The sequence below is a fragment of the Thamnophis elegans genome, chromosome 2 (assembly GCF_009769535.1).
Source record: "Thamnophis elegans isolate rThaEle1 chromosome 2, rThaEle1.pri, whole genome shotgun sequence".
Taxonomy (NCBI): Eukaryota; Metazoa; Chordata; class Lepidosauria; order Squamata; family Colubridae; genus Thamnophis; species Thamnophis elegans.
Window position 1 is genome coordinate 166,659,190 of NC_045542.1, and position 24,939 is coordinate 166,684,128.

General features: G+C 42.7%; 3 protein-coding genes across 4 annotated transcripts; 2 read left to right on the forward strand and 1 right to left on the reverse strand.

Moving 5' to 3' along the window:
- The first annotated feature begins 425 nt into the window (after window positions 1-425).
- Window positions 426-24,939, forward strand: LOC116503774 (zinc finger protein 850-like). 2 transcript variants are annotated; one of them, XM_032210391.1, is made up of 2 exons: window positions 426-490; window positions 21,291-24,939. In XM_032210391.1, the coding sequence occupies exon 2, from the start codon at window positions 22,484-22,486 to the stop codon at window positions 24,932-24,934; it is 2,451 nt and encodes an 816-aa protein (XP_032066282.1). In that variant the 5' UTR covers window positions 426-490; window positions 21,291-22,483; the 3' UTR covers window positions 24,935-24,939. The 2 variants fall into 2 exon arrangements, with proteins under 2 accessions (XP_032066282.1, XP_032066281.1); XM_032210390.1 differs by lacking the exon at window positions 426-490 and adding an exon at window positions 17,235-17,302.
- On the forward strand, window positions 2,239-5,258 carry LOC116503784 (zinc finger protein 180-like). The gene has a single exon (XM_032210405.1). It carries the CDS (start codon window positions 3,430-3,432, stop codon window positions 4,270-4,272), a length of 843 nt encoding a protein of 280 aa, XP_032066296.1. The 5' UTR covers window positions 2,239-3,429; the 3' UTR covers window positions 4,273-5,258.
- Window positions 8,048-12,112, reverse strand: LOC116502545 (zinc finger protein 345-like). The gene is made up of 2 exons (XM_032208425.1): window positions 11,945-12,112; window positions 8,048-11,747 (listed from the first exon to the last, which is right to left on the reverse strand). The coding sequence occupies exon 2, from the start codon at window positions 11,419-11,421 to the stop codon at window positions 9,670-9,672; it is 1,752 nt and encodes a 583-aa protein (XP_032064316.1). The 5' UTR covers window positions 11,422-11,747; window positions 11,945-12,112; the 3' UTR covers window positions 8,048-9,669.

The window sequence follows — 24,939 nt, forward strand, 5'->3', positions numbered from 1 at the left end:
TTAAAAACCTCCAGTGGTGGAACAGACACAACTTCTGGAGGCAAGTCCTTCCTCTGTTTCATTGTTCTCACTGTCAGGAAATTTCTCCTCAGTTCTAGGTTGCTTTTCTCCTCGATTAGTCGGTTGCTAGAAGTAAAAAACGACTTGATAGCATTTAATCAGTGGAAACTTGTTGCAAACGCCTTAGGTAGAAACTGGAGAAGGATTTTTTTCTGCCTCCTATCTGAAGATGGTGCTCAATCAGGCAACACCTGTGCCTAGAAAGCGGATAATACCTGTGGTTGAGCTTAAAGGGGTTAAAACCATCGAGTACTGTGTTGCTAGAAAGGTTGGAAAGCGACGGGAAGCGTAGAAGAAAGAAAGTCCAGTTGCCTTTTGAAAAAAGCACCTTTAAGACAGCTGAACTTCCTCTTCCGGATCACTCATGGGAGGAGAGTGGTGTGCAGAGCGGTTTTTTTGCTCTTCTCATGATCGAAGCAGCAGCTGGAAGGTGAGTCCGGGAGTAAGTCGGGCTGTTTGGTTTCCTCCACGGCCTGGAAGCAAAGAAGCAACTGGGCTGAAGCATCTCAGCTGCTGCTGCAGGTTCCTTCCCTCCCCAAATTTAAGTCCACTGGTGCTGCACGCTGTGAAACTGGTGGCTGCAATTTTCCTTCTGATGGGAAGATTGAAAAAGTCTCCTTCCAGTGAAGATTGATTCTTCGGGAATGGCTTCTCCCCAGAGGTTGTGGGTGCTCTCATCACTGGAGGGTTTGTGACAGAGCTGGGAGGGACCTTGCGGGTCTTCTATTCCGACGCCCTGATCAAGCAGGAGGCCCAATATCATTTCGGACAAAGGTCTCTGTTTAAAAGCCACCAGTGATAGAGCAGCCACAACTTCTGAAGTGTCAGGAAATTTCTCCTTAGTTCTAGGCTGCTTCTCTCCTTGATGAGTGTCCATGCAGGTCCTTGTCCTGCCTCCAGGGGCTTTGGAGAATAGGATGACACCCCTCCCTCTTTTGTGGCAACTCCTCAAGTATTGGAAGATAGCTATCATGTCACCCCTAGTTTCCCACAGTCCTTGCATTGTTTTCTCTTTTTTATCCATGAAATTTTGCTTAGGCTCTGAATTTGTTAAAATCAGCTCTTCTAAAGTTTAAGACACTTGTTGGGTTATATTCTATTGCTTGTGTTTGCATTATATTGAATTCCAGTAAGATGTGGTCACTCGCCCAAGATTCCGACAACTTCAACTCCTTCTATCGCTTCCCTATTAGTAAGAATTAGATCGAGTATAGTTTTTCCACTAGTTCACCCCTCTATCTTTGGGATGACAAAGTTGTCAGCTAAGTTGGTTACGATCTATTCAATCTTCTGCTTGCTGTACACTTTGTCTCCCAGTTGATATCAGGGTAGCTAAAGTCTTCCATTATATCTTGATGTTGCCCTCTTGATATAGTTTGCAATCCACATGTGTATTGAAAATGACAGATGAATAACATTTACAAGTTTTTTAACTTCCAGGTCTTGCCAATAAGTATGATATTTCCTGTCTCATCCATGTATTAATCGGATTCAATTGTGCTTAATCCAGCACTTTCTAGAAAATAGCTATTGGCATCTTCATTGCACAGGTAATCCTCACCACTTCCTTCCTGAGCCTTCAAAGTTACTATGGCACACTAGAAGCAGATGTGCACCTGGTCCACAAAATTTGTGGTAATCCTAGCACTTGTTCCATGACCGCACTTCAGTAGTGACTCTGGTTTTGAAGGTGCAGGAAAAGGAATTGCACCAATTTGGGTTCTGCCGATAGTTGCACATTTATGATGGCAGCGGCATCCCACACTCATGATCCCCAGTTGTGACCTTCCCAGCTAGCTTCTGACAAGCAAAATCAGTGGATATACTGGCAGGAAGTTGCAAGTCACAGTCATATGAAATTGTCTTTAACAACCCACAGTAATTAGCTTAGCAACTACAGAGAAACAGATATAAGTTGGCACTGTCATGTGACAAGATGCTTAATGATTGAGCTGCTTAGTGACGCAAATATCAGTTCCAATTGCGGGAGGTTAAGTGAGGACTACTTGAACAAGGATGTCACAAGAGGGGTTGTAGACAGTATTTTCTGCCCTTATTTGCAGCTGAGGACTTCCATGAACAAAAGTGGTGTATGCTTCTTCTTCTTTCACCTCATCTCTAACCATTTTATAAACAATTAAAGTTACACTTTTCTTTGCATCTACAGATGACCAGGATGGCAATAAGAGCACTTTGGACTAGTGTAAATAACAATCAGTGGTAAAAAGGGAAGAAAATCAAGCCAGAAATCAAAATATTTTCCATTTCCTGCAGAAAACCATACAAATCTGCTCTTCCTCCAGCAGCTGACAAAAGAGAGAAAATTGAGAAAGAATAAGCAGATTATGGAGAACTCAAGGATAAATTGAATGAGAGGTGAACGTAGATTTTATATCATTCAGCAAAAGAGGGATATATGTGGAAGTCCGTGGGGAGGAAGGCAGACAGTAATGCAGGCCTCTCTATGTGAGGAAGAAGACGACTTAAATGAAAGCACCACTAAACAAGACATTGTCCATAATTTTGACCTCCCCAAGTATATCAGCTGTGGAAAAGCTCCATAGATTTGCCTATTGTGTGAAAAGCACAGATTGCAAATCACAACTGATTATGTACTAGACGGGCCAGAAAGGAGAAAATCCATACAAATTACCCGATTGTGGCAAAAACTATGGTCACAACAGCTCCCTTGTGGTTCATGGAAGTATCACCACACAAGAGGGAAGTGCTCCCAATGTAAATGTTTTAGTGAGCATGGCAACATGGTGCTACATTAGATAACTCACAGGAGGGAGAAAACTTATGACTGCAGATTGTGAGAAAGTTACATTAGAAATTCTCAGGTCTTGAGACACTAAAGGATACACACACAGGAATAAAACCATTTGGACATCCTTTCTGTGGGAAAAGTTTCAGTGAGAATTCCACTCTGGTGAAACACCCAAGGACTCTCACAAAAGTGAAACCCTTTGAATGTCATGATTGTGATAAAAAATTTAGTCACAATTTTAGTCTGGTGACACATCAGTAGATTGACTCCAGGGAGAAACTGTATGAGTATCCAGATTGTTGGAAAAACAACATTAGAAATTTCCATCTGAAAAGACACCAGACAACTCTCACAGAAGAAAAACCCTTTGAATGTCCTGATTATGGGAAAGTCACAATTCCAGCCTGGTGATACATCAGAAGACTCACATAGGAGATAAATGCTTTGAATGTCCTGATTATTGGAAAACTTTCAGTTATGATTCCAATTTGTGAAACACTAGAGGAAACCATAAAGGAGAAAAACCCATTCAATGTCCTGCGTGTGGGAGAAGTTTCAATAGTAATTCCCACCTGGTAATACAGCAGAGGATTCACTCCATGGAGAAACCTTATAAGTGTGGAGATTGTGGGAAAAGTTTCATTAGAAATTCCCACCTCCTGAGACACAAGACCACACACACAGAAGAGAAACTCTTTGAATGTCCGGACTGTGGGAAAAGATTGAGTGATAATTCCAGCCTCGTCAAACACCAAAAGACTCACACAGGACAGAAACCTTTTGAATGTACTATCTGTGGGAAAAGCTTTAGCAAAAATTTCAGTCTGGTGACACACCAGAGGACTCACACAGGAGAGAAACCCTTTGAATGTCCTGACTGTGGGAAATGTTTCAGTTGGAATTCCAATCTGGTAAGACACCAGAGGACTCATACAGGAGAGAAACCCTTTGAATGTCCGCTTTGTGGGAAAAGTTTTAGTGATAATTACAGCCTGGTGACACACCAGAGGACTCACACAGGAGAGGAACCCATTGAATGTCCTATCTGTGGGAAAAGTTTTTACAAAAATTTCAATCTTGTGACACACCAGAGGACTCACACAGGAGAGAAACCCTTTGAATGTCCTATCTGTGGGAAAAGCTTTTGTCAGAATTCCGATCTGGTGAGACACCAGAGGACTCACACAAGAGAGAAACCCTTCAAATGTCCTGATTGTGGAAAAGGTTTTAGTCAGAGTATCAGCCTACGGAAACACCAGATGACTCACACAGGAGAGAAACCCTTTGAATGTCCTATCTGTGAGAAAACCTTTAATCAGAATTCCAATCTGGTGACACACCAAATGACTCACACAGGAGAGAAACCCTTTGAATGTCCTATTTGTGGGAAAACCTTTAATAAGAATTGCAATCTGGTGAGACACCAGAGGACTCACACATGAGAGAAACCCTTTGAATGTCTTTCCTGTAGGAAAGGTTTTTGTGATCATTCCAGCCTGGTGAAACACCAGAGGACTCACAGGTGAGAAACCATTTGAATGTCATATCTGTGGGAAAAGCTTTAGTGATAATTCTAATCAAGTGAGACACCAGGACTCACACAGGAGAGAAACCCTTCGAATGTCCTGATTGTGGGAAAGGTTTTAGTCTGAGTTCCAGCCTATGGACACACCAGAGGACTCACACAGGAGAGAAACCCTTTGAATGTCCTGATTGTGGGGGAGTTTTCAGTCAGAATTTCAATCTGGTGGCACACCAGAGGACTCGCACCGTGTAGAAATCTTTGAATTGTTGAGTCTGCGATCATTACTTCAAGCATAAATCATCCCTTATTGCACACAAGGTAATTCATATGAGGAAAGATAGATGAGTGTAGAGAATGCTTGAATTTCATTTGTGATCTCCCAGTATACATGAGAAATTGATTGTTTTAATTTTGGCCTGATTAATTTTGCTCAAACATTTCTCATGATTAAATTTGTAAGTGGAGTTAAAAGGAAAAGGAAAAATGGCTAACTACTAGTTTCTGGTTATCAGCAAAACTTTTGGATATTTCCTTTTCCAAAAGTAGAGGAATTCCTCAAAAAGGAATTGTGGGTGGAGCTTTTGTCTGCTGATTATGGAATTCCCACATGTGGAGTTTCAGTCTTCTACCTTGATTTCACCTGATTTTCAGCCCCAGAATTCCACAGCCCGCATATAAGCAGTTCTCAAGATATAACTATTATGGGCTTTGAATTAAGGTTGCAGGTTGCAATGGCTCTTAAGTGAAATTGCTTTCCTTAACTACCCGAATCCCCCTGCTCTCCCTGATGCAGCCATTAATCAAATGTTTGAGTCGCTAAGCAGAACACAGTCTACTCAGAGCTGGGAAAAACTCCTTGGAGGCCTAGTGCAGGGCTAGGCCTGTCTGCCGTAGGAATCTCTAGGCCACCCCCACCCTCCAAGACATCCTTTTGCTTTGTTTCCTAACCCTTGAGTCTCCTTGGCCCTTCACTCTCTTCCCCAGGGTCCCACCCCACCCGACCTCACACTCTCCTCCTTACCTTTTGAAGATCTCTGAACCTCATATTGGGGAGGGAGGGAAGGACATATATCAATGATGGCTAACGTTTTTTGGATTGCGTATCCAATGTGGGAGGAGGGCAGTGGGGTTGTGCATGGGCACGGCCACACCCATAATGCTATGCATGTGACCCCAGCACGCATGTGTGTGTGACTAGTGCTTCCCCCCCATTAACCATACCACTTTGAAGCAGAAGAAAACTTCTGAACTAGGAAATATTTAATATCTAACTATTTAAAAGGTCTGAGCGGGGAAATATTTAAGCCCTCCATTTAAAAGTACCCATATATGAAGTTCAGAAGAAAAACTACTTCTACGCAGTACAGATAGTCCTTGACTTTCAACATTTCATTTAGTGACCATTCAGTTACAACTGCAATTTACAAAAAGTGAGTTATGACCGTTTTTTGCATTTACGACTGTTCAAGCATCCCCATGGTCACGTGATCAAAATTCAGACACTTGGGAACTGACTCACATTTATGACCGTTGTAGTGTGCTGGGGTCATGTGATCACCTCTTGTGACCTTCTGACAAGTAACGTCAACGGGAAAAACTAGATTCACCCGTGTTGCTAATTTAACAACTGTGGTTATTCACTTAACTGTGGCAAGGTCACAAAATGGAGCAGATTGCACTAAACGTGACTGACTTAACAACAAAATTTTTGGCCTCAATTGTTGTAAGTTGAGGACTACCTGTACAAACTATTTCTCCTATAGTAAAACAGTTTCAAGCCTATCGGAGCATGCTTGAAGTCTGCAGAAAGAAGGTTCCTGGCGTTTTCCCCATTTCCTCCTCAAGAATTTTTCTTGCCTTCGTGTTGAAAGAAGGAAGGAGATTCTTCTGGACTCAAAAGGCACTTTTGGTTTTTCCTTATCTTTCCTGCTGCAGCCGCCTTACCAGACGTGCCCACGCCTCACACATTGGGATTGTAAGCAACAACTTTATTGTGTAGAAAAAGTAACACAAGGAAATCTCTCTGAAAGTCTTTGTACCCCAGTAACGTCCACTGAAGGGCTTTTACACAGCATTTGCCACACAGTTTACAAGTCAGAGTCAGAAAGAATTTTCTCATCTCCCTTTTAGAGCATTGGTTCCCAAAGTGGGCGGTGGGATGACTTAGGGGGGCGCTAAGAGGCAAAGGAGGTGGCAGTGGAGTGCTGGAGATGCCCCACTTTGCTGCCTGGGGCTCTGTTGGCCGCCAGTCATCTGAGCACTTCCAGCAGGGATGAAATTCAGTCTAAGACTGGAACGATTTTACGCTCGCTCGCTCGCTCAGGAGGTATACGAGCATGTCAGGCTGGGGGGGGGGGCAAAGGGGGGCAGAGAAAAAAAGAGAAGAACCTTTTGCCTGCATTTCTTTTACTTCTGACTCCCTTTCCGGGACTACACTGCGAGCCACCTCCGCAAGGATTGCATTGCATCGCAGTGCGCATGTGCAACGGAGCCAACCCCTCCCCCAATCCCTCTTGTACCCACTCCACATGGATGCACCACTCTCGCCTGCCTCTACCCCTCCCACCTTAGAAATGCAACACAGGTAAACATCCGGTGGGGGGGGGGAGAGAGAAGCTAGCCCCCCTCTTCCTCCTCGACCTCGCTCCATTCGTAGAAGTGGCCTTAAAAAGCGAGGAGCGAGAGGAAGGGTACTTGGGGGGATTTCTCAAACTTTGAGTTACAAATTAATCTAATTGAACACTGAAATATAGGGGAGATTGTGGAAAAGGGATAAGCATTTCCAACATATTTAAAAGGTAAATTAAAAAGTGGTTTAATTACCGTCTAAAGTTGGTTATTGTCACATACAGGAAAAAACAAAGCAAAACAAAATTATGATAGAACAACGTCCCATATTAGAAGAAAATGCTGTCCAAATGTTCCAGTATTCCAAACAAGATGTTTTATAACCAAATGGAGTCAAAACACTGCAGTTTTTTTTTAATAAAGTGCCCTTCCTATCTTGATATTTATGCACAGTGAGACCTTTGTCACAGATAAACCTGGATAATGGAATCACTCTTATGTTGTGTGAGTATACATGAGCTGCAAGACTTGTATCTTGCCATAGTATCATCTACAGTTCCATAAGTACTACTAGGATTTTGACCAGCTGCTGGGCACCAATATATTGAGGAATACGGAAAGACTGATCACGTGGGGCAGTCTAATGAGCATTTTTGAAATGGCAGATACCACAGAACAAAGTCTTCTTCCTTCTCTACCCCCACCCCAACCTGTTATTTTGAAAAAAAAAAAGGCAGCAGTGTGTGTGTGAATGATCAGGCATGCACTGCATTACACAGAATTTACTGAACAGTGAAGTAGTTACTAAATTTTACTGAGTTTACTACGTTACTAAGGTTCTTGAAAAATGACTATCAGACTTTGAGAACCTGGTATCACTGGATCATGTTCAACAATTGTGTTGAATTAACATTAACTAAAAAGGTTTTTAAATTGGATTTTGAATAAATGTGCAATTAATTGTTACAGTTTTGAATTTTACTGTTACTATCTTCCTTCCGTCGTACAAACCGCCCGGTCACATGATCCCCAGCCATGCCCACCAAGCCACACCCACAGAACCGGTAGTAAAAAAAATTGAATTCCACCACTGGGTGGGAGGCACTGAGGATCAGTTTGTAGCACCAAGGGGGCGGTGGACTGAAAAAGTTTGGGAACCACTGCTTAAAGTAATTCCTGCCTGTTTTACATCTTAGCCTTCCTGCATACCAGTATGTGTAATACAGAGCTCAGCCAAGCTATTTATCCTAACGTGTACACAGAGAAATCTCATCAGTTTTCTAAATTTTTCTAAATGTAACTTCAGCAGTAATATAGCATAGCTTTCAATATACTTCCTATTTCCAGCATACTACTTCTTTTTTGAGGTCTTCAAAACTCTCCTATTCGTGCCTTTTGCCTTCTCCCATAGTACATTTTGAGTTTTTAACTTTTTATTTAGAAGATTCAGGGGTCTCGTAACGCTTATAATCCTTTTCTTGAAGACCAAGGAAATATTGACCATAATTCTTTTTCCCTTTTCAGTTTATTGGACACCTAAAGACTTTGCAGCAGGAAGGCACTATAAATAACAACAGACCATAATTCCATAAATTTAGGCCAAGGACCGCCAAACTTGGCAACTTTAAGACACGTGGACTTCAACTCCCAGAATTCTCCAGCAAGTAAAGGAACCTGGTTTTTAAGCATGGCGAGCTAAGGAATTCTGGGGGTTGAAGTGCACAAGTCAAAAAAGGACCAAGATTCCCTGCTCCTGTTTAGACTCTGGCCTTCCAATTGTCAAAGATCTATTGTGCATCTGGCCTTTTCCAAGGAATCTTAGGCCTCTTCACCAACTTCCCCCTTTTGAGATTTTAAAGCAAGGAACTATTCACTATAATTCTTTCTCCATTTCCAGGGTGTTGAACATCAAAAGACTTTACAGTAGGAAAGCACTAGAAACAACTACAAACTATAATTCCACCCATCTAAGTCATCACTCTCCAAACTTGGCAACTTTAAGACTTGTAGACTTCAACTCCCAGAATCCCCTAGCTAGCATGGTAAGAGGAATTCTGGGAATTGAAGTCCAGAAGTTGCCAGGTTTGGAGACCCATAAACTAGGCCCCAACCGATAATTTTGGGCTTTAATTGTGGTCATAAGTCAAGGGCTGCCTGTATATTCTAAAGCTGGTTCCCTAAATTGTCCAATTTGCTGACAAAAAACAGCCTATATCTGAACTGTATAAACGTAGCCTTTTAACTACTGTGTAAGTTTGGGTATAAATTTTTAAAAAAAACATAATATCATATCTCAGACTAGAAATCAGTGAAACACAACCAATGTTAGCGCCATCCCTCCACTTATTACTTATGACAAAACTCTCGAGCCTTGTATTGGTTCAATAGTTCATTCTCTTCCGTCACTTTGTCCCAGCGAAGTGCTCACTGAAGATCCCATTTCTCTTTAGTCATCCCAGTTCTGACTTTCTCCACATGGGTGTAGTTGTAGATCCACTGTTGATTCCTTCCAACATTAGGGAAATATGGATGGTTGTCAACACCAGTTCTGCACCTCACCACTTAGGTTGCAATGTTTCCTCCTGAAATATTTCACCATCTTCCCTATACAATGTCTAAGCCAGCTTTCTGCACCCTAAGGTTGTCTGAATGTCTTATGCCAAAGGTGCTTTTTTCAGGTGAACGGGTGCGGGACGTGTGAGGCACATCCCCCTGCCCCACCCTAGCTTGATTTTTACGCCTTACATCATCTTTTCATGCTGTGGGTCTTCTTATGGTAATTAAAGACACTCCCTGTTCTGAATTTATTTCCACACTCTACACACTGATATGGCTTCTCCCCTGTGTGGATTCTTTTATGCAGCATAAGATTTCTCCCATCTTTGAAACTCTTTCCACAGTCGATGCATTTAAACAGCTTCTCTCCTGTGTGGATCCTATTGTGGGAGGTAAGCTGGGCACTCTCACTAAAACATTTTCCACACTCCAGGCATTTATAGGATTTCTTCCCTGAGTGAAGCCTTCTATGGCTCTCATGACATGTATATGGTTTCTTTCCAGTGTGGATCCTCTTGTGGCTATAAAGGTAACCACTTCTTCTGAAACTCATGCTGCATTCTGTGCACTTAAAGGGTTTCTCCCCTATGTGAATCCTTTTATGGATCGTCAGTTCTCCAGAATCACTGAAGCATTTTCCACACTGCTGGCACTGATATGGTTTCTCCCCAGTGTGGGTTCTGCTGTGTAGGATACAGCTTTTTTTTGCATTGAAGCTCTTTCCACAAATGCGGCATTCATATGGTTTCTCCCTGGTGTGGAGCCTTTTGTGGGAAGTGAGGGACCTCAAACTGGTGAAGCATTTGTCACATTCGGTGCACTTATAAGGCTTTTCACCCGTGTGGATCCTTTTATGGATATTAAGGTGACTTGTTTGACTGAAGGGCTTCCAACACTCGGTGCATTGATACGGTTTCTCTCCACTGTGGATATTTCTATGGGAAGTTAAGTGGCTGGATTTACTGAAGCTCTTTCCACACTCCAGGCATTTGTACGGTTTCTCCCCTGTGTGGGTCCGTTTGTGGGTATTAAAGCTGCTAGAATTGGCAAAGCACTTTCCACACTGCAGGCATTGAAAGGGCTTCTGCCCTGTGTGGATTCTGTGATGGGCAGTAAGATGACCAGATAAACGGAAGCTCTTTCCACACTCCATGCATTGAAATGGTTTTTCCCCCATGTAGATCCTCTCATGTGACTTAAGATGAACTTTTTGACTGAAGCTTTTTCTACAGTGCAAGCATTTATAACGTTTCTCCCCTTTATGTATCCTATTATGTAAGGCTAGAGTGTCACGTCTGTTGAAGCTTTTTCCACACTCCAAACATTCATAGGGTTTCTCCCCTGTGTGAATCCTCTTATGGTGAGTAAGGGCACTGGAGGTCCTGAAGCATTTCCCACATTCTGTGCATTTATACGGCTTCTCTCCAGCATGGATCCTCTTCTGTAAATTGAAGTTGCCTTTTTGTGCAAAATTCTTTCCGCACACTGTGCTATGATATGGCTTTCCCCCTGTATGGATCCTATTATGGTAAGTGAGGTCACTTGCAGAGCGGAAGCTCTTCCCACATTCCAGGCATTTACATGACTTATTCCCAGTGGGGCTTTTTTTCTGGGAATTTGGTTCATTGCTCCAAGTAAACATCATTCTACCCTCCCTGCGTTTCTGCAACTTCTCCTCTCTGTGGATGCTTTGGTGGGAAGTAAGGGAGGCTCTGCTTTTGAAGGACTTTCCCCTATTAATCCATTGATGCTGCTTCGTCTCTTCATGGACCCTTTTGTGTGAACTCAGATGATTTTTCTGCCTGAAGGTCCTTCCACAATCCAGACATTTGTGTGGATCCTCTGCTTTGTGAGTCTTTTTATGCAATGTAAGAGAGCGGCTTGTACCAAAACCTTCTGCACACTCCGTACATTTGTACATTTCCTTCTTGTATTCTTTCATGTAAAGGAGGAGGAGGGCTCCTTCTGGATGCTGCCTGCTTTCATCTTGTTTCTCTCCAGAAAGGCTTTCACAACAGTCACATAATTCCGATCCATCTCAAAGTGTTTTCCCACACCTTGGACACACTTCTTTTTCTTGGCAATCCTCTGTGTCCAATAAGACATTGGTATCTGCATATGGGAAACTAGTGTAATTCTCCAGCTCAACCATTAACAGGTTTTCCTCACAACTTTGCTTTCCATCCATCTTTTCTGCAACTTCCTTTTTCTCTTTTGGGAAAGCTACTACTGCCTCTTGGCCAGAATCCGCCATCTCCCATCCATCACCTGCTTGCAACAGAAAAAAGAAAAAAGGTTAAGACAAACTTAGGTGTAAAGGGGATCAAGCACCATTGCTCTATTTGAATATTTATCAATATTCTTCCAAACTCCCATTTGCCCAAAACATTGCTCTATACTTGTTGATATAAGATTTGACCTTTGGCTACTACTGTAAATATAAATATCTTAAGAGAATCCGTTACCTAAGGAGGCCATGTTCCTCTTGTTTTCCAGCATGACCTCTTGGTATAAGGCTTTTTGCTTAGAATCCAGCAGGGCCCACTCTTCCACGGAGAAAAACACAGCTACACCCTCAAGCGCTACCAATTCCTGACACAGGGAGAAGGAAAAAATACCACGTATTCCATGAATATTCCTAACAATGAACACTTCAATGAATTACATGCAAGTGGTTCCCATCTTCAAAAAAGGAAAATAAATAGATCCAGGAAACTACAGACCTATCAGCCTGACATCAATACCAGGAAAGATTTTGGAAAAGATAATCATGCAACGAATTAGCAAACACCTAGAAGTAAATAAAGTAATAGCCAAAAGCCAACATGGGTTTGTCAAAAACAGATCATACCAGACTAATCTTATTGCGTTCTTTGACAAAGTGACAAAATTAGTGGACCAGAGGAATGCCGTCGATTAATTTACTTGGACTTCAGCAAGGCATTTGATAAAGTAGACCATAACCTACTACTAGACAAAGTAGAAAAATGTGGGTTAGACAGCATCACCACCAGATGGATTCATAACTGGCTGACCAACCACACTCAACGTGTAGTCCTCACTGGAACTGCATCTACGTTGAGGGAAGTATGCAGTGGAGTACCCCAAGGTTCTGTTTTAGGCCCAGTACTCTTCAACATCTTCATTAATGATCTGGATGAGGGGATAAATAGGGAACTCATCAAATTTGCAGATGACACCAAGCTGGCAGGAATAGCCAACACTCCAGAAGATAGGCTTAAGATACAGAAGGATTTTGACAAACTTGAACATTGGACACTATGTAATAAAATGAAATTCAATGGTGAAAAAAGTAAGGTTCTACATTTAGGCAAGAAAAGCAAAAGGCACAGGTACAGTATATGTGGTACCTTGCTCAATAGTAGTAACTGTGAGAGGGATCTTGGAATCCTAGTGGACTACCATTTAAATATGAGCCAGCAATATGCAGCAGCTGCCAAAAAGCCAACAAAGTTCTAGGCTGCATAAACAGAGGGATAGAATAAAGATCATGTGAAGTGTTAATACCACTTTATAAGGCCTTGGTAAGGCCACACTTGGAATACTGCATTCAGTTTTGTCACCACGATGTAGAAAAGATGTGGAGACTCTAGAAAGAGTGCAGAGAAGAGCAACAAAGATGATTAGGGGACTGGAGACTAATCTCCACTACAAAGACCTGAGGTTCTGGGAGATGAAGACAAGGCCATGGGAATGTCTAGGAGTGAAAAAAACAGCAAAGGAATAATTTGCTATCAAGCATCCTAAGGATATTCTTGAGCATGAAGTGCAGAAGGCTGATTTTAGCCTATTTCTAGGCTAACTAGGGAACCCCTTTAGGTGAGTCTGTTGCAGCCACAGCAAGAATACATAGAAGTTCACCCTAGGTGAGGAGGGGAAAATGGAAAGGTGAGGAAGGATTGGATTCAGAGGCAGCTCTCTCAGCCATGAATTGAACAATGAAAACGAATTCAGGGATGAAAGAAACGAGGGCAAAGAGATTAAAGGGCATCAGAAGGAGCCTTTTACCCGATGCTCTCTCCGGAGGAGGCTCGTCCAGAGCAACTCCCCGAAACAACAGCACCTGGGAGGGATCGCGCCCGTTTCTCCCCGCCGATTTCCCAGCCATTGAACACCAAGCCTCCTGGATGTGAAACAGTCCAAGAGAAAAGTGACGGGAAACGATCAGGAAGGGCCAGTCAAATAAATCATCATCACCATCATCTCCCCAAGGAGAAAATGGGGACTGCAGGAGCGATCGTAGCAGCGCCCCAATGAGCTGCATTGAAGGGTCTCCTGTCCGAGCATTTCTCAGGAAGGAAGGAAAGAAGGAAGGAAGGAGCTTTTTACCTGGCTCTCTTCCTCGCCCGAATTCCGCTTCCCAAGATATGCACACAGGAAAGGATCCGCGATCGCCGCCAGCCACACTTCCTTCCTTCCCGGCCAGGCACGTGGATCTCTCTCCCCGGAACGACCTCAGGCAGGAATTGGGAGATCCCAAGCTGCAAGCTCTTATAGCTCATCCATTATTGTTGTTGTTGTTGTTTATTAATCTCCCCAAGGAGAAAGTTGGTGACTGCAGGAGCCATTTGAGCAGCAGCCAAGAAGCTGCATTGAAGGTCTCCTGTCCAAGCATTTCCCCAGATGTGAAGAAGGAAGGAGGGAGGGAGGGAGCTTCTTACCTGGCACCCACGGGGAAGCGCGGCTCTGTTCCTAGTTCCAAGAGATGTGCGCAGGAAAAGATCCGCTTTCCTCGCAGCCCCGCGGGCTAAGCTTCCTTCCTTCCCGGCCACTCACGTGGATCCCCGGAACCATCCCAGCCAAAAGTTTCCAGAGCCTAACCTGGAAACGCTTATACCTCCTCCTCTCTCCGTCCAGCTCCTCTTATTCTCTAAAGGGCCGAGAGCTTCATCCAGTCCTTCATCCATCCAAGCAGGATCCCCCTGCTTGCTCCTCCCAGCCCCCGGCCTGGGATGGTGAGCTGGGGAGCGAATCCATTGCTTCTTTGCCTGAGGCAGCCAGAGAAACGGGGGGGGTTGGGGGAGGGAGGGGACGAAGCCCAGGGAGGGGAAGTGGGGAGGGGATCGCCCTTTAAAACAGAGTTGGGAGGACCTTGGAGGTCTTCAAGTCCAACCCTGAGTCAGCCAGAGAAACGGAAGAAAGGGAGGGGATGAACCCCAGTTATTGGAGAAGGGAAGGTGGCTGCCTTATTCACTGATCCTAACAGGGCAGTATTCAACTTCCAGCATATCTCCTAAAATGACTAAGAATTGTTGGAAGAAATGTCCTTCTGGGTTCAGTTCCAAGTAGGGAAGAAACACTGGAAACATGGAGGCTGCTTGGAAAGATGGTTTAGTGGTGAACAGGGTCACATGGCTTGAGATGCCGAGGAAAAAGGTGATCACATGCTTCAAGATGTTGCCTGAAGAAGAAAGAGATGCTGAAAGACCCCCTTTGAGCTTTAAATCTGTGCTTGTATTCTGATTGGTTGTCAGGCTGATTGGTGCCATGGGGCCATACAGGAGCAGCTCTATAACCTGTGCTTTGAGTCCAAGTTTGGTTGAGCATTACCACTTCCCAGGTGCCCTATGGTGAGATGGGTAAAGGGCTAATACTATCATGCCTTAATCTCACCATTCTGGAGCGGAAGAGGGGAGAACTTTGTTATGTAGAATAGACTAGCTTGGGCATTTTAATGGCCCATTGACACAAGTGGGGGCTACAATCTCCACCTCAACGTTTTCAATTTTCTCATCTCCCTTTAGAGCAGTGGTTCCCAAAGTGGGCAGAATCGCCCCCTGAGGGGCGGTGGGATGACTTAGGGGGGCCCTAAGATGCAAGGGGGGCGGCAGGGGGGCACTAAGAGGCAAAGGAGGTGGCAGAGGAGTACTGGAGATGGCCCCTCGCAGGGCGCAATTCTGCCTGGGGCTCTGTTGGCCGCCAGTCATCTGAGCACTTCCAGCAGGGTGAAATTCAGTCTAACGTCCCAAAGACTGGAAGGATTTTTTGCTTGCTTGCTTGCTCAGGAGGCATATGAGCATGTCAGGCTGTGGGGGGGGGGGGACAAAGGGGGGGCAGAGAAAGAAGCGAAGAGCCTTTTGCCTGCATTTCTCCTCTGATGTGTGCTGTGCATGGAGAAGAGATGCGGGAGTGAACGGGGCTGTCCTTGGGCCTGCATTGCAGGGATTGGGAATTGGAGTCCGATGTCACTGCACAAGAGCACTCACCTGCCTCTCTCGCGCTTTTATAAATGGCTTTACTTCTGACTCCCTTTCTGACACAAGGAGAGGGAAAAAAACACAACATACTCCATCAATATTCCTAACAATGAACACTTCAATGAACTACTTGAAAGTCCTCTTCTTTTTTTTTTCTCTGAAAATACGTTTATTTCCATTTCATTCCATACAATCACATGTATACTGTGCATAACCGGGGCATATAACATTGAATAATAAACACAGCCCTCGCTTTTATAGACAATACCCCCCACAATACAAACCCAATATACCACCTTGACCCACCATACACCCTCTTTCACCCCCCTCCAACTTTTATTCTTCCTTCCAACGTACCCCTTTACTTCCTACTTCCCCTCCCCCTCTATCACTCCTCTCTCCCAATACATTCCCTCCCTTCCTTCTCCTCCTGCCTCCAATCCTCTCTCCCACCCTCTCCACCCCTCTTCTTGATGTCCATATTCCACCTGCAGAGTTTCCAAGCAGGGCAAATTTGCATCATTTCTGGAGAACCTTTCCAAAAACGTAAAGTGCAAAGAGCCTCTCTGGCTAGAGATACATCTCTAGGTAATGCATTATTGGTTTGGCCAATTCCACAGGAGCAGCAACCCCATATTCCTTTGCTTTCTTCTGATGAGCTAGAACTTGAATGTGTTGGGCCAATCCAACTTTGAGTTAATTTTACCCAATGCAACGAGCCAAAGAATCGTGCCAAGTCAAGGAAAGTGGGGTTCAACATTTCATTTCTGTGTAAAAGTAAACCTTGGGTTTTACTTTTGATTTTGGGGTTTCATGTGAAGTATTAGTAGTGCTTTATAAGGCCTTATTAAGGCCACACCTGAAGTACTGCATGCAGTTTTGGTCACCATGTTACAAAAAAAAAGGAGATTTTGGTAAAAGGGCAGAGATGAGAAACTAAGATAATTAAAAGCCTGGAGAGTAAAACATGAAGAACGGTTGCAGGAATTGGGTATGGTCAGTCTAGAGAAAAGAAGGACTAGGGGTGACAAGATAGCCATGTTTCAGTGTTGAAGGTTGCAACAATAGAGGGAGGCAACCTTTTCCCCAAAGCACCGGAAGGCAGGAAAAAGAAACAATGAATAGAAGCTGATCAAGGAGAGAGCAACCTGGAATTAAGGAGAGACTTCCTGACAGTGAGAACAACTAACCTAATGCACGGGTATCAAACTCGTGGTGTTCCGTTGCTAACACATAACGTTTGATGATGCATTTTCACTTCATGGAGCAGGAGTGGGCGTGGACTCAATGTGACACATGCAGGCCTTAGGTAGAAACTGGGGAAGGATTTTTTTCTGCTTCCTATCTGGAGATGGTGCTCAAACAGGCAACACCTATGCCTAGAAAGCGGATAATACCTGTGGTTGAGCTTAAAGGAGTTAAAACCATCGAGTACTGTGTTGCTAGAAAGGTTGGAAAGCGACGGGAAGCGTAGAAGAAAGAAAGTCCAGTTGCCTTTTGAAAAAAAACATCTTTGAACTTCCTCTTCCGGATCACTCATGGGAGGAGGGTGGTGTGCAGAGCGGTTTTTTTTGCTCTTCTCATGATCGAAGCAGCAGCTGGAAGGTGAGTCCGGGAGTAAGTCGGGCTGTTTGGTTTCCTCCACGGCCTGGAAGCAAAGAAGCAACTGGGCTGAAGCATCTCAGCTGCTGCTGCAGGTTCCCTCCCTCCCCAAATTTAAGTCCACTGGTGCTGCACGCTGTGAAACTGGTGGCTGCAATTTCCCTTCTGATGGGAAGATTGAAAAAGTCTCCTTCCAGTGAAGGTTGATTCTTCGGGAATTGGCGTCTCCCCAGAGGTTGTGGGTGCTCTCATCACTGGAGGGTTTGTAACAGAGCTGGGAGGGACCTTGCAGGTCTTCTATTCCGACGCCCTGATCAAGCAGGAGGCCCAATATCATTTCAGACAAACGTCTCTGTTTAAAAGCCACCAGTGATAGAGCAGCCACAATTTCTGAAGTGTCAGGAAATTTCTCCTTAGTTCTAGGCTGCTTCTCTCCTTGATGAGTGTCCATGCAGGTCCTTGTCCTGCCTCCAGGGGCTTTGGGGAATAGGTTGACACCCCTCCCTCTTTTGTGGCAACTCCTCAAGTATTGGAAGATGGCTATCATGTCACCCCTAGTTTCCCACAGTCCTTGCATTGTTTTCTCTTTTTTATCCATGAAATTTTCCTTAGGCTCTGAATTTGTTAAAATCAGCTCTTCTAAAGTTTAAGACACTTGTTGGGTTATATTCTATTGCTTTTGTTTGCATTATATTGAATTCCAGTAAGACGTGGTCACTCGCCCAAGATTCCGACAACTACAACTCCTCCTATCGCTTCCCTATTAGTAAGAATTAGGTCGAGTATAGTTTTTCCACTAGTTCACTCCTCTATCTTTGGGATGACAAAGTTGTCAGCTAAGTTGGTTACGATCTTTTCAACCTTCTGCTTGCTGTACACTTTGTCTCCCAGTTGATATCAGGGTAGCTAAAGTCTCCCATTATCTCTCTCTTTTTTTTAATTTTTATGTATTTATTTTCAATTTTAAAAAATATAAACATTCCATCTTTCCATAAGCAGTTTGTCATCTAGGTACAAATATTTCTGTGCAGCATTCTTCCATATGTTATAATACATCGAACATTTAAAACATTGTAAAGCTCTACATTTCCTTCTTAATATATCTTCTAATAAAAATACAATAGTAACATTAAACATAGTCATTCTCATAATACTAGTACTAACAATTGTCATTTTATTCTTATTAATTTTTTTTTATTTTGTTACTTAAACAACACATGTCCACACCAGTGGGAAAAGAAAAAATCAAAACACAGAGAAGACAAAAAGAACAAAAAACAAGGCAGGGAAAAAAAAGGAAAAACAAAAGAAGAAAAAAGAGGGGGAAAAAACACAGGTATATATTATAAAAAAGTATATCAGCTGGTTACAACATGTTTTGGTGCATCTCTTCCATTAATTCATATTAATTCAAATATCTTAACTCAAATGTTTACCATATTGACATCATTATACCTCCACTTTTAGTTGACTACAGTTATTTAAACATCCTTCATCCTTAACTATGCCAAAGATTTAATCCATAACCACATGCTAGCATTTCATTTACTTGTTTGTAAAATCCTCTATTAACATCAAATCCTCATATCCTGTTTTAGCTGAACATCCATAATATTTAATACCAAAAATTCCATCTTCCATGCATATAGTTTATTATCATTCTCCCTTCTTTATGTAATTATATCGTATATTGTAACATTTTCCCCATATTAGTTAACATTTAACTGTATATAGTTTTATTTTATTTTTTAATAGTGATAATTATTGTGATTAATAACCTTTGTATATGTTCCAAAAATATTTCCAACCTTCCCTTCTCATATCCAATTATTATTTATCATATCAACTCCACATTATATACATTACTATCAATATCAATTATTATTCAGCTATGTCTATTACAAATAAGAGTAATTAGGTTTAGCTAATTTTGAATTGTATTCTTCCATCTATCAGCCTGTGTCTCTCCAATAACAAAACCTCCTTAATCCTATTGCCATTCCTGGAACAAGTTCACCAAACGTCTTTATAAGCAAGTCCAAACAGGAATATCTTCGCACCTTTTTGCTTAAGATGCCTCTGATATAATATTGTTGTCCTACGCTTGTTGCACTTTTCAGCTTGTCTTTAATTCTCAGTGGTGGTATCAGAAATTCTGCAAATGATGTTTCATAAAGTATAAATTCTTTAATGCTTCTCATTCCTCCTGTGCTCTGTCTTTTGAAATAAATCTTCTGTATGGCTGCCCCCCTTTCAAACGTTGCATCTCTTTCTCCCTCCGAAGTAAACCAGATGCCCGGCGTGTCAGCAAATTGAGAAACTTCATTTCTGACATTCTTCATTTGTATTTCAGGAACATTCAAACATTCAACGTTCTCATTTTTTTCTTCATATTTTGATGTTAAAAACAACAAATAGTCCAGCTTTTTTTCAAATCTATCATACGTGTCAGACAACTTTTGAAACGCGGAGAAAATCATTTGAAATGAATCATTTGAAACTTGCATAGACGCCATGTTTATGACGCAGCTAATATTTCTTCCTTTAGAGGCTTTAAGGTATTTGCAAGTAAAACAAGCTGGGAGCTGTGCAATCTTATCTGATCTTAGACCAACACAGCCAAGCAATAAAAGTGTCAAATTGTAAGGAGCCAAATTATAGTAAATTGGTTTACAGCCCACTTAAAGAGAGTCAGAGGAGACGTTGAAGTAATCTTTCCTTTATCCATGTAAGTAGCATTTAAAACATTAAAGAAATAGGGTAACCACCGGCCATAAACCCATTAAAAAAAAAAACCAATTCGCCCCTAGATTCTTCTGTTCTTTGGTTTCAATTAGCTTAAATTTTTATGCGGACCGTATCTCTTTGAGTAATAAAATCAGCTTACCAGTTGAAAACACTCACACCGTTCTTAGGGGCAACCTGCAGTTTCGGTTAGCTTACAGCTAATCCAGAAGGAACTGGCAAAGGAGGTTAAATTCCAAGCCCCCCAGAGACTTTGCGAACGTCTCTGGGGTCACTGGATCTCCTCCAACCTTTCACTGTCTCTCCGGGACAGCTTGGGTCCGAAACGGACCGTCCAATTTCCTTCGGAATAGGGGAATTTCAGGAATAGCCTGAAACTCCGTCTTCTCACTGCTAAGCCCCGCCTTCTTCAAGTCTCCCATTATATCTTGATGTTGCCCTCTTGATATAGTTTGTAATCCACATGTGTACTGAAAATGACAGATGAATAAAATTTACAAGTTTTTTTACTTCCATGTCTTGCCAATAAGTATGGTATTTCCTATCCCATCCATGTATTAATCGGATTCAATTGTGCTTAATCCAGCACTTTCTAAAAAATAGCTATTGGCATCTTCGTTGCACAGGTAGTACTCACTTACCACTTCCTTCCTGAGCCTTCAAAGTTACTATGGCACACTAGAAGCAGATGTGCACCTGGTCCACAAAATTTGTGGTAATCCTAGCACTTGTTCCGTGACCGCACTAAAGTAGTGACTGGTTTTGAAGGTGCAGGAAAAGGAATTGCACCAATTTGGGTTCTGCCGATAGTTGCACATTTATGATGGTGGCGGCATCCCACACTCATGATCCCCAGTTGTGACCTTCCCAGCTAGCTTCCAACAAGCAAAATCACTGGATATACTGGCAGAAAATTGCAAGTCACGGTCATATGAAATTGCCTTTAACAACCCACACTAATTAGCTTAGCAACTACAGAGGAACAGATATAAGTTGGCACTGTCATGTGACACGATGCTTAATGATTGAGCTGCTTAGTGATGCAAATATCAGTTCCAATTGCGGGAGGTTAAGTGAGGACTACTTGAACAAGGATGTCACCAGAGGGGTTGTAGACAGTATTTTCTGCCCTTATTTGCAGCTGAGGACTTCCATGAACAAAAGTGGTGTATACTTCTTCTTTTTTCACCTCATCTCTAACCATTTTATAAACAATTAAAGTTACACTTTTCTTTGCATCTTACAGATGACCAGGATGGCAATAAGAGCACTCTGGACAACTGTAAATAACAATCAGTGGTGAAAAGGGAAGAAAATCAAGGCAGAAATCAAAATATTTTCCATTTCCTGCAGAAAACCATACAAATCTTCTCCTCCAGCAGCTGACAAAAGAGAGAAAATTGAGAAAGAATAAGCAGATTATGGAGAACTCAAGGATAAATTGAATGAGAGGTGAACGGAGATTTTACATCATTCAGCAAAAGAGGGATATATGTGGAAGTCCGTGGGGAGGAAGGCAGACAGTAATGCAGGCCTCTCTCTGTGAGGAAGAAGACGACTTAAATGAAAGCACCACTAAACAAGACATTGTCCATAATTTTGACCTCCTCAAGTATATCAGCTGTGAAAAAGCTCCATAGATTTGCCTATTGTGGGAAAAGCACAGATTGCGAATCAAAAGTGATTATATACTAGAGTGGCCAGAAAGGAGAAAATCCATAAAAATTACCAGAATGTGGCAAAAACTATGGTCACAACAGCTCCCTTGTGGTTCATGGAAGTATCACCACACAAGAGGGAAGTGCTCCCAATGTAAATGCTTTAGTGAGCATGGCAACATGGTGCTACATCAGATAACTCACAGGAGGAAGAAAACGTATGACTGCAGATTGTGAGAAAGTTACATTAGAAATTCTCAGGTCTTGAGACACTAAAGGATGCACACACAGGAATAAAACCATTTGGACATCCTTTCTGTGGGAAAAGTTTCAGTGAGAATTCCACCCTGGTGAAGCACCCAAGGAGTCCCACAAAAGTGAAACCCTTTGAATGTCATGACTGTGGAAAAAATTTTAGTCACAATTTTAGTCTGGTGACACTTCAGTAGATTGACTCCAAGGAGAAACTGTATGAGTATCCAGATTGTGGGAAAAACATCATTAGACATTTCCATCTGAAGAGACACAACTCACACAGAAAAAAAACCCTTTGAATGTCCTGATTATGGGAAAGTCACAATTCCAGGCTGTTGATACATCAGAAGATTCACATAGGAGATAAATGCTTTGAATGTCCTGATTGTTGGGAAACTTTTAGTTATGATTCCAATTTGTGAAACACTAGAGGAACCATAAAGGAGAAAAACCCATTTAATATCCTGACTGTGGGAGAAGTTTCAATCGTAATTCCCACCTGGTAATACATCAGAGGATTCACTCCATGGAGAAACCTTATAAGTGTGGAGATTGTGGGAAAAGTTTCATTAGAAATTCCCACCTCCTGAGACACAAGACCACACACACAAAAGAGAAAGCCTTTGAATGTCCGGACTGTGGGAAAAGCTTTAGTGATAATTGCAGCCTGGTGAAACACCAGAAGACTCACACAGGAGAGAAACCTTTTGAATGTACTATCTGTGGGAAAAGCTTTAGCAAAAATTTCAATCTGGTGACACACCAGAGGACTCACACAGGAGAGAAACCCTTTGAATGTCCTGACTGTGGGAAACGTTTCAGTTGGAATTCCAATCTGGTGAGACACCAGAGGACTCATACAGGAGAGAAACCCTTTGAATGTCCACTTTGTGGGAAAAGTTTTAGTGATAATTACAGCCTGGTGACACACCAGAGGACTCACACAGGAGAGGAACCCATTGAATGTCCTATCTGTGGGAAAAGCTTTAGTCAGAATTCCAATCTGGTGAGACATCAGAGGACTCACACAGGAGAGAAACCCTTCGAATGTCCTGATTGTGGGAGAGGTTTTAGTCTGAGTTCCAGCCTACGGACACACCAGATGACTCACACAGGAGAGAAACCCTTTGAATGTCCTATCTGTGGGAAAAGCTTTAGTGATAATTCCAATCTGGTGACACACCAGAGGACTCACACAGGAGAGAAACCCTTTGAATGTCCTATTTGTGGGAAAAGCTTTAGTCAGAATTCCAATCTGGTGACACACCAGAGGACTCATACAGGAGAGAAACCCTTTGAATGTCCTGATTGTGGGAAAGGTTTTAGTCTGAGTTCCAGCCTACGGACACACCAGAGGACTCATACAGGAGAGAAACTCTTTGAATGTCTGATTTGTTGGAAACGTTTTAGTGACAATTACTGCCTGGTGACACACCAGAGGACTCACATGGGAGAGAAACCCATTGAATGTCTTATCTGTGGGAAAAGCTTTAGTCAGAATTCCAATCTGGTGAGACACCAGAGGACTCACACAGGAGAGAAACCCTTCAAATGTCCTGATTGTGGGAAAGGTTTTAGTCTGAGTTCCAGCCTACGAACACACCAGAGGACTCACACAGGAGAGAAACCCTTTGAATGTCCTATCTGTGAGAAAAGCTTTAGTAAAAATTCCAATCTGTTGACACACCAGAGGACTCACACAGGAGAGAAACCCTTTGAATGTCCTATTTGTGGGAAAACCTTTAATCAGAATTCCAATCTGGTGACACACCAGAGGACTCACACGGGAGAGAAACCCTTTGAATGTCTTTCCTGTAGGAAAGGTTTCTGTGATCATTCCAGCCTGGTGAAACACCAGAGGACTCACACAGGTGAGAAAACATTCGAATGTCCTGATTGTGGGAAAAGCTTTAATCAGAATTCCAGTCTGGTGAGACACCAGAGGACTCACACAGGAGAGAAACCCTTCGAGTGTCCTGATTGTGGGAAAAGCTTCAGTGATAATTCCACCCTGGTGAAGCACCAGAAGACTCACACAGGAGAGAAACCCTTTGAATGTACTATCTGTGGGAAAAGCTTTAGTAAAAATTCCAATCTGGTGACACACCAGAGGACTCACACAGGAGAGAAACCCTTTGAATGTCCTATTTGTGGGAAAACCTTTAATCAGAATTCCAATCTGGTGACACACCAGAGGACTCACACAGGAGAGAAACCCTTTGAATGTTTTTCCTGTAGGAAAGGTTTCTGTGATCATTCCAGCCTGGTGAAACACCAGAGGACTCACACAGGTGAGAAACCATTTGAATGTCATATGTGTGGGAAAAGCTTTAGTGATAATTCTAATTTGGTGAGACACCAGAGGACTCACACAGGAGATAAACCCTTCAAATGTCCTGATTGTGGGAAAGGTTTTAGTCTGAGTTCCAGCCTACGGATACACCAGAGGACTCACACAGGAGAGAAACCCTTTGAATGTCCTATCTGTGAGAAAAGCTTTAGTAAAAATTCCAATCTGGTGATACACCAGAGGACTCACACAGGAGAGAAACCCTTTGAATGTCCTATTTGTGGGAAAACCTTTAGTCAGAATTCCAATCTGGTGACACACCAGAGGACTCACACAGGAGAGAAACCCTTTGAATGTCTTTCCTGTAGGAAAGGTTTCTGTGATCATTCCAGCCTGGTGAAACACCAGAGGACTCACACAGGTGAGAAACCATTTGAATGTCATATGTGTGGGAAAAGTTTTAGTGATAATTCTAATCTGGCGACACACCAGAGGACTCACACAGGAGAGAAACCCTTTGAATGTCCTGATTGTGGGAGAGGTTTCAGTCAGAATTCCAATCTGGTGGCACACCAGAGGACTCACACCGTGGAGAAATCTTTGAATTGTCGAGTCTGTGGTCATTACTTCAAGCATAAATCATCCCTTATTGCACACAAGGTAATCCATATGAGGAAAGCTAGATGAGTTTA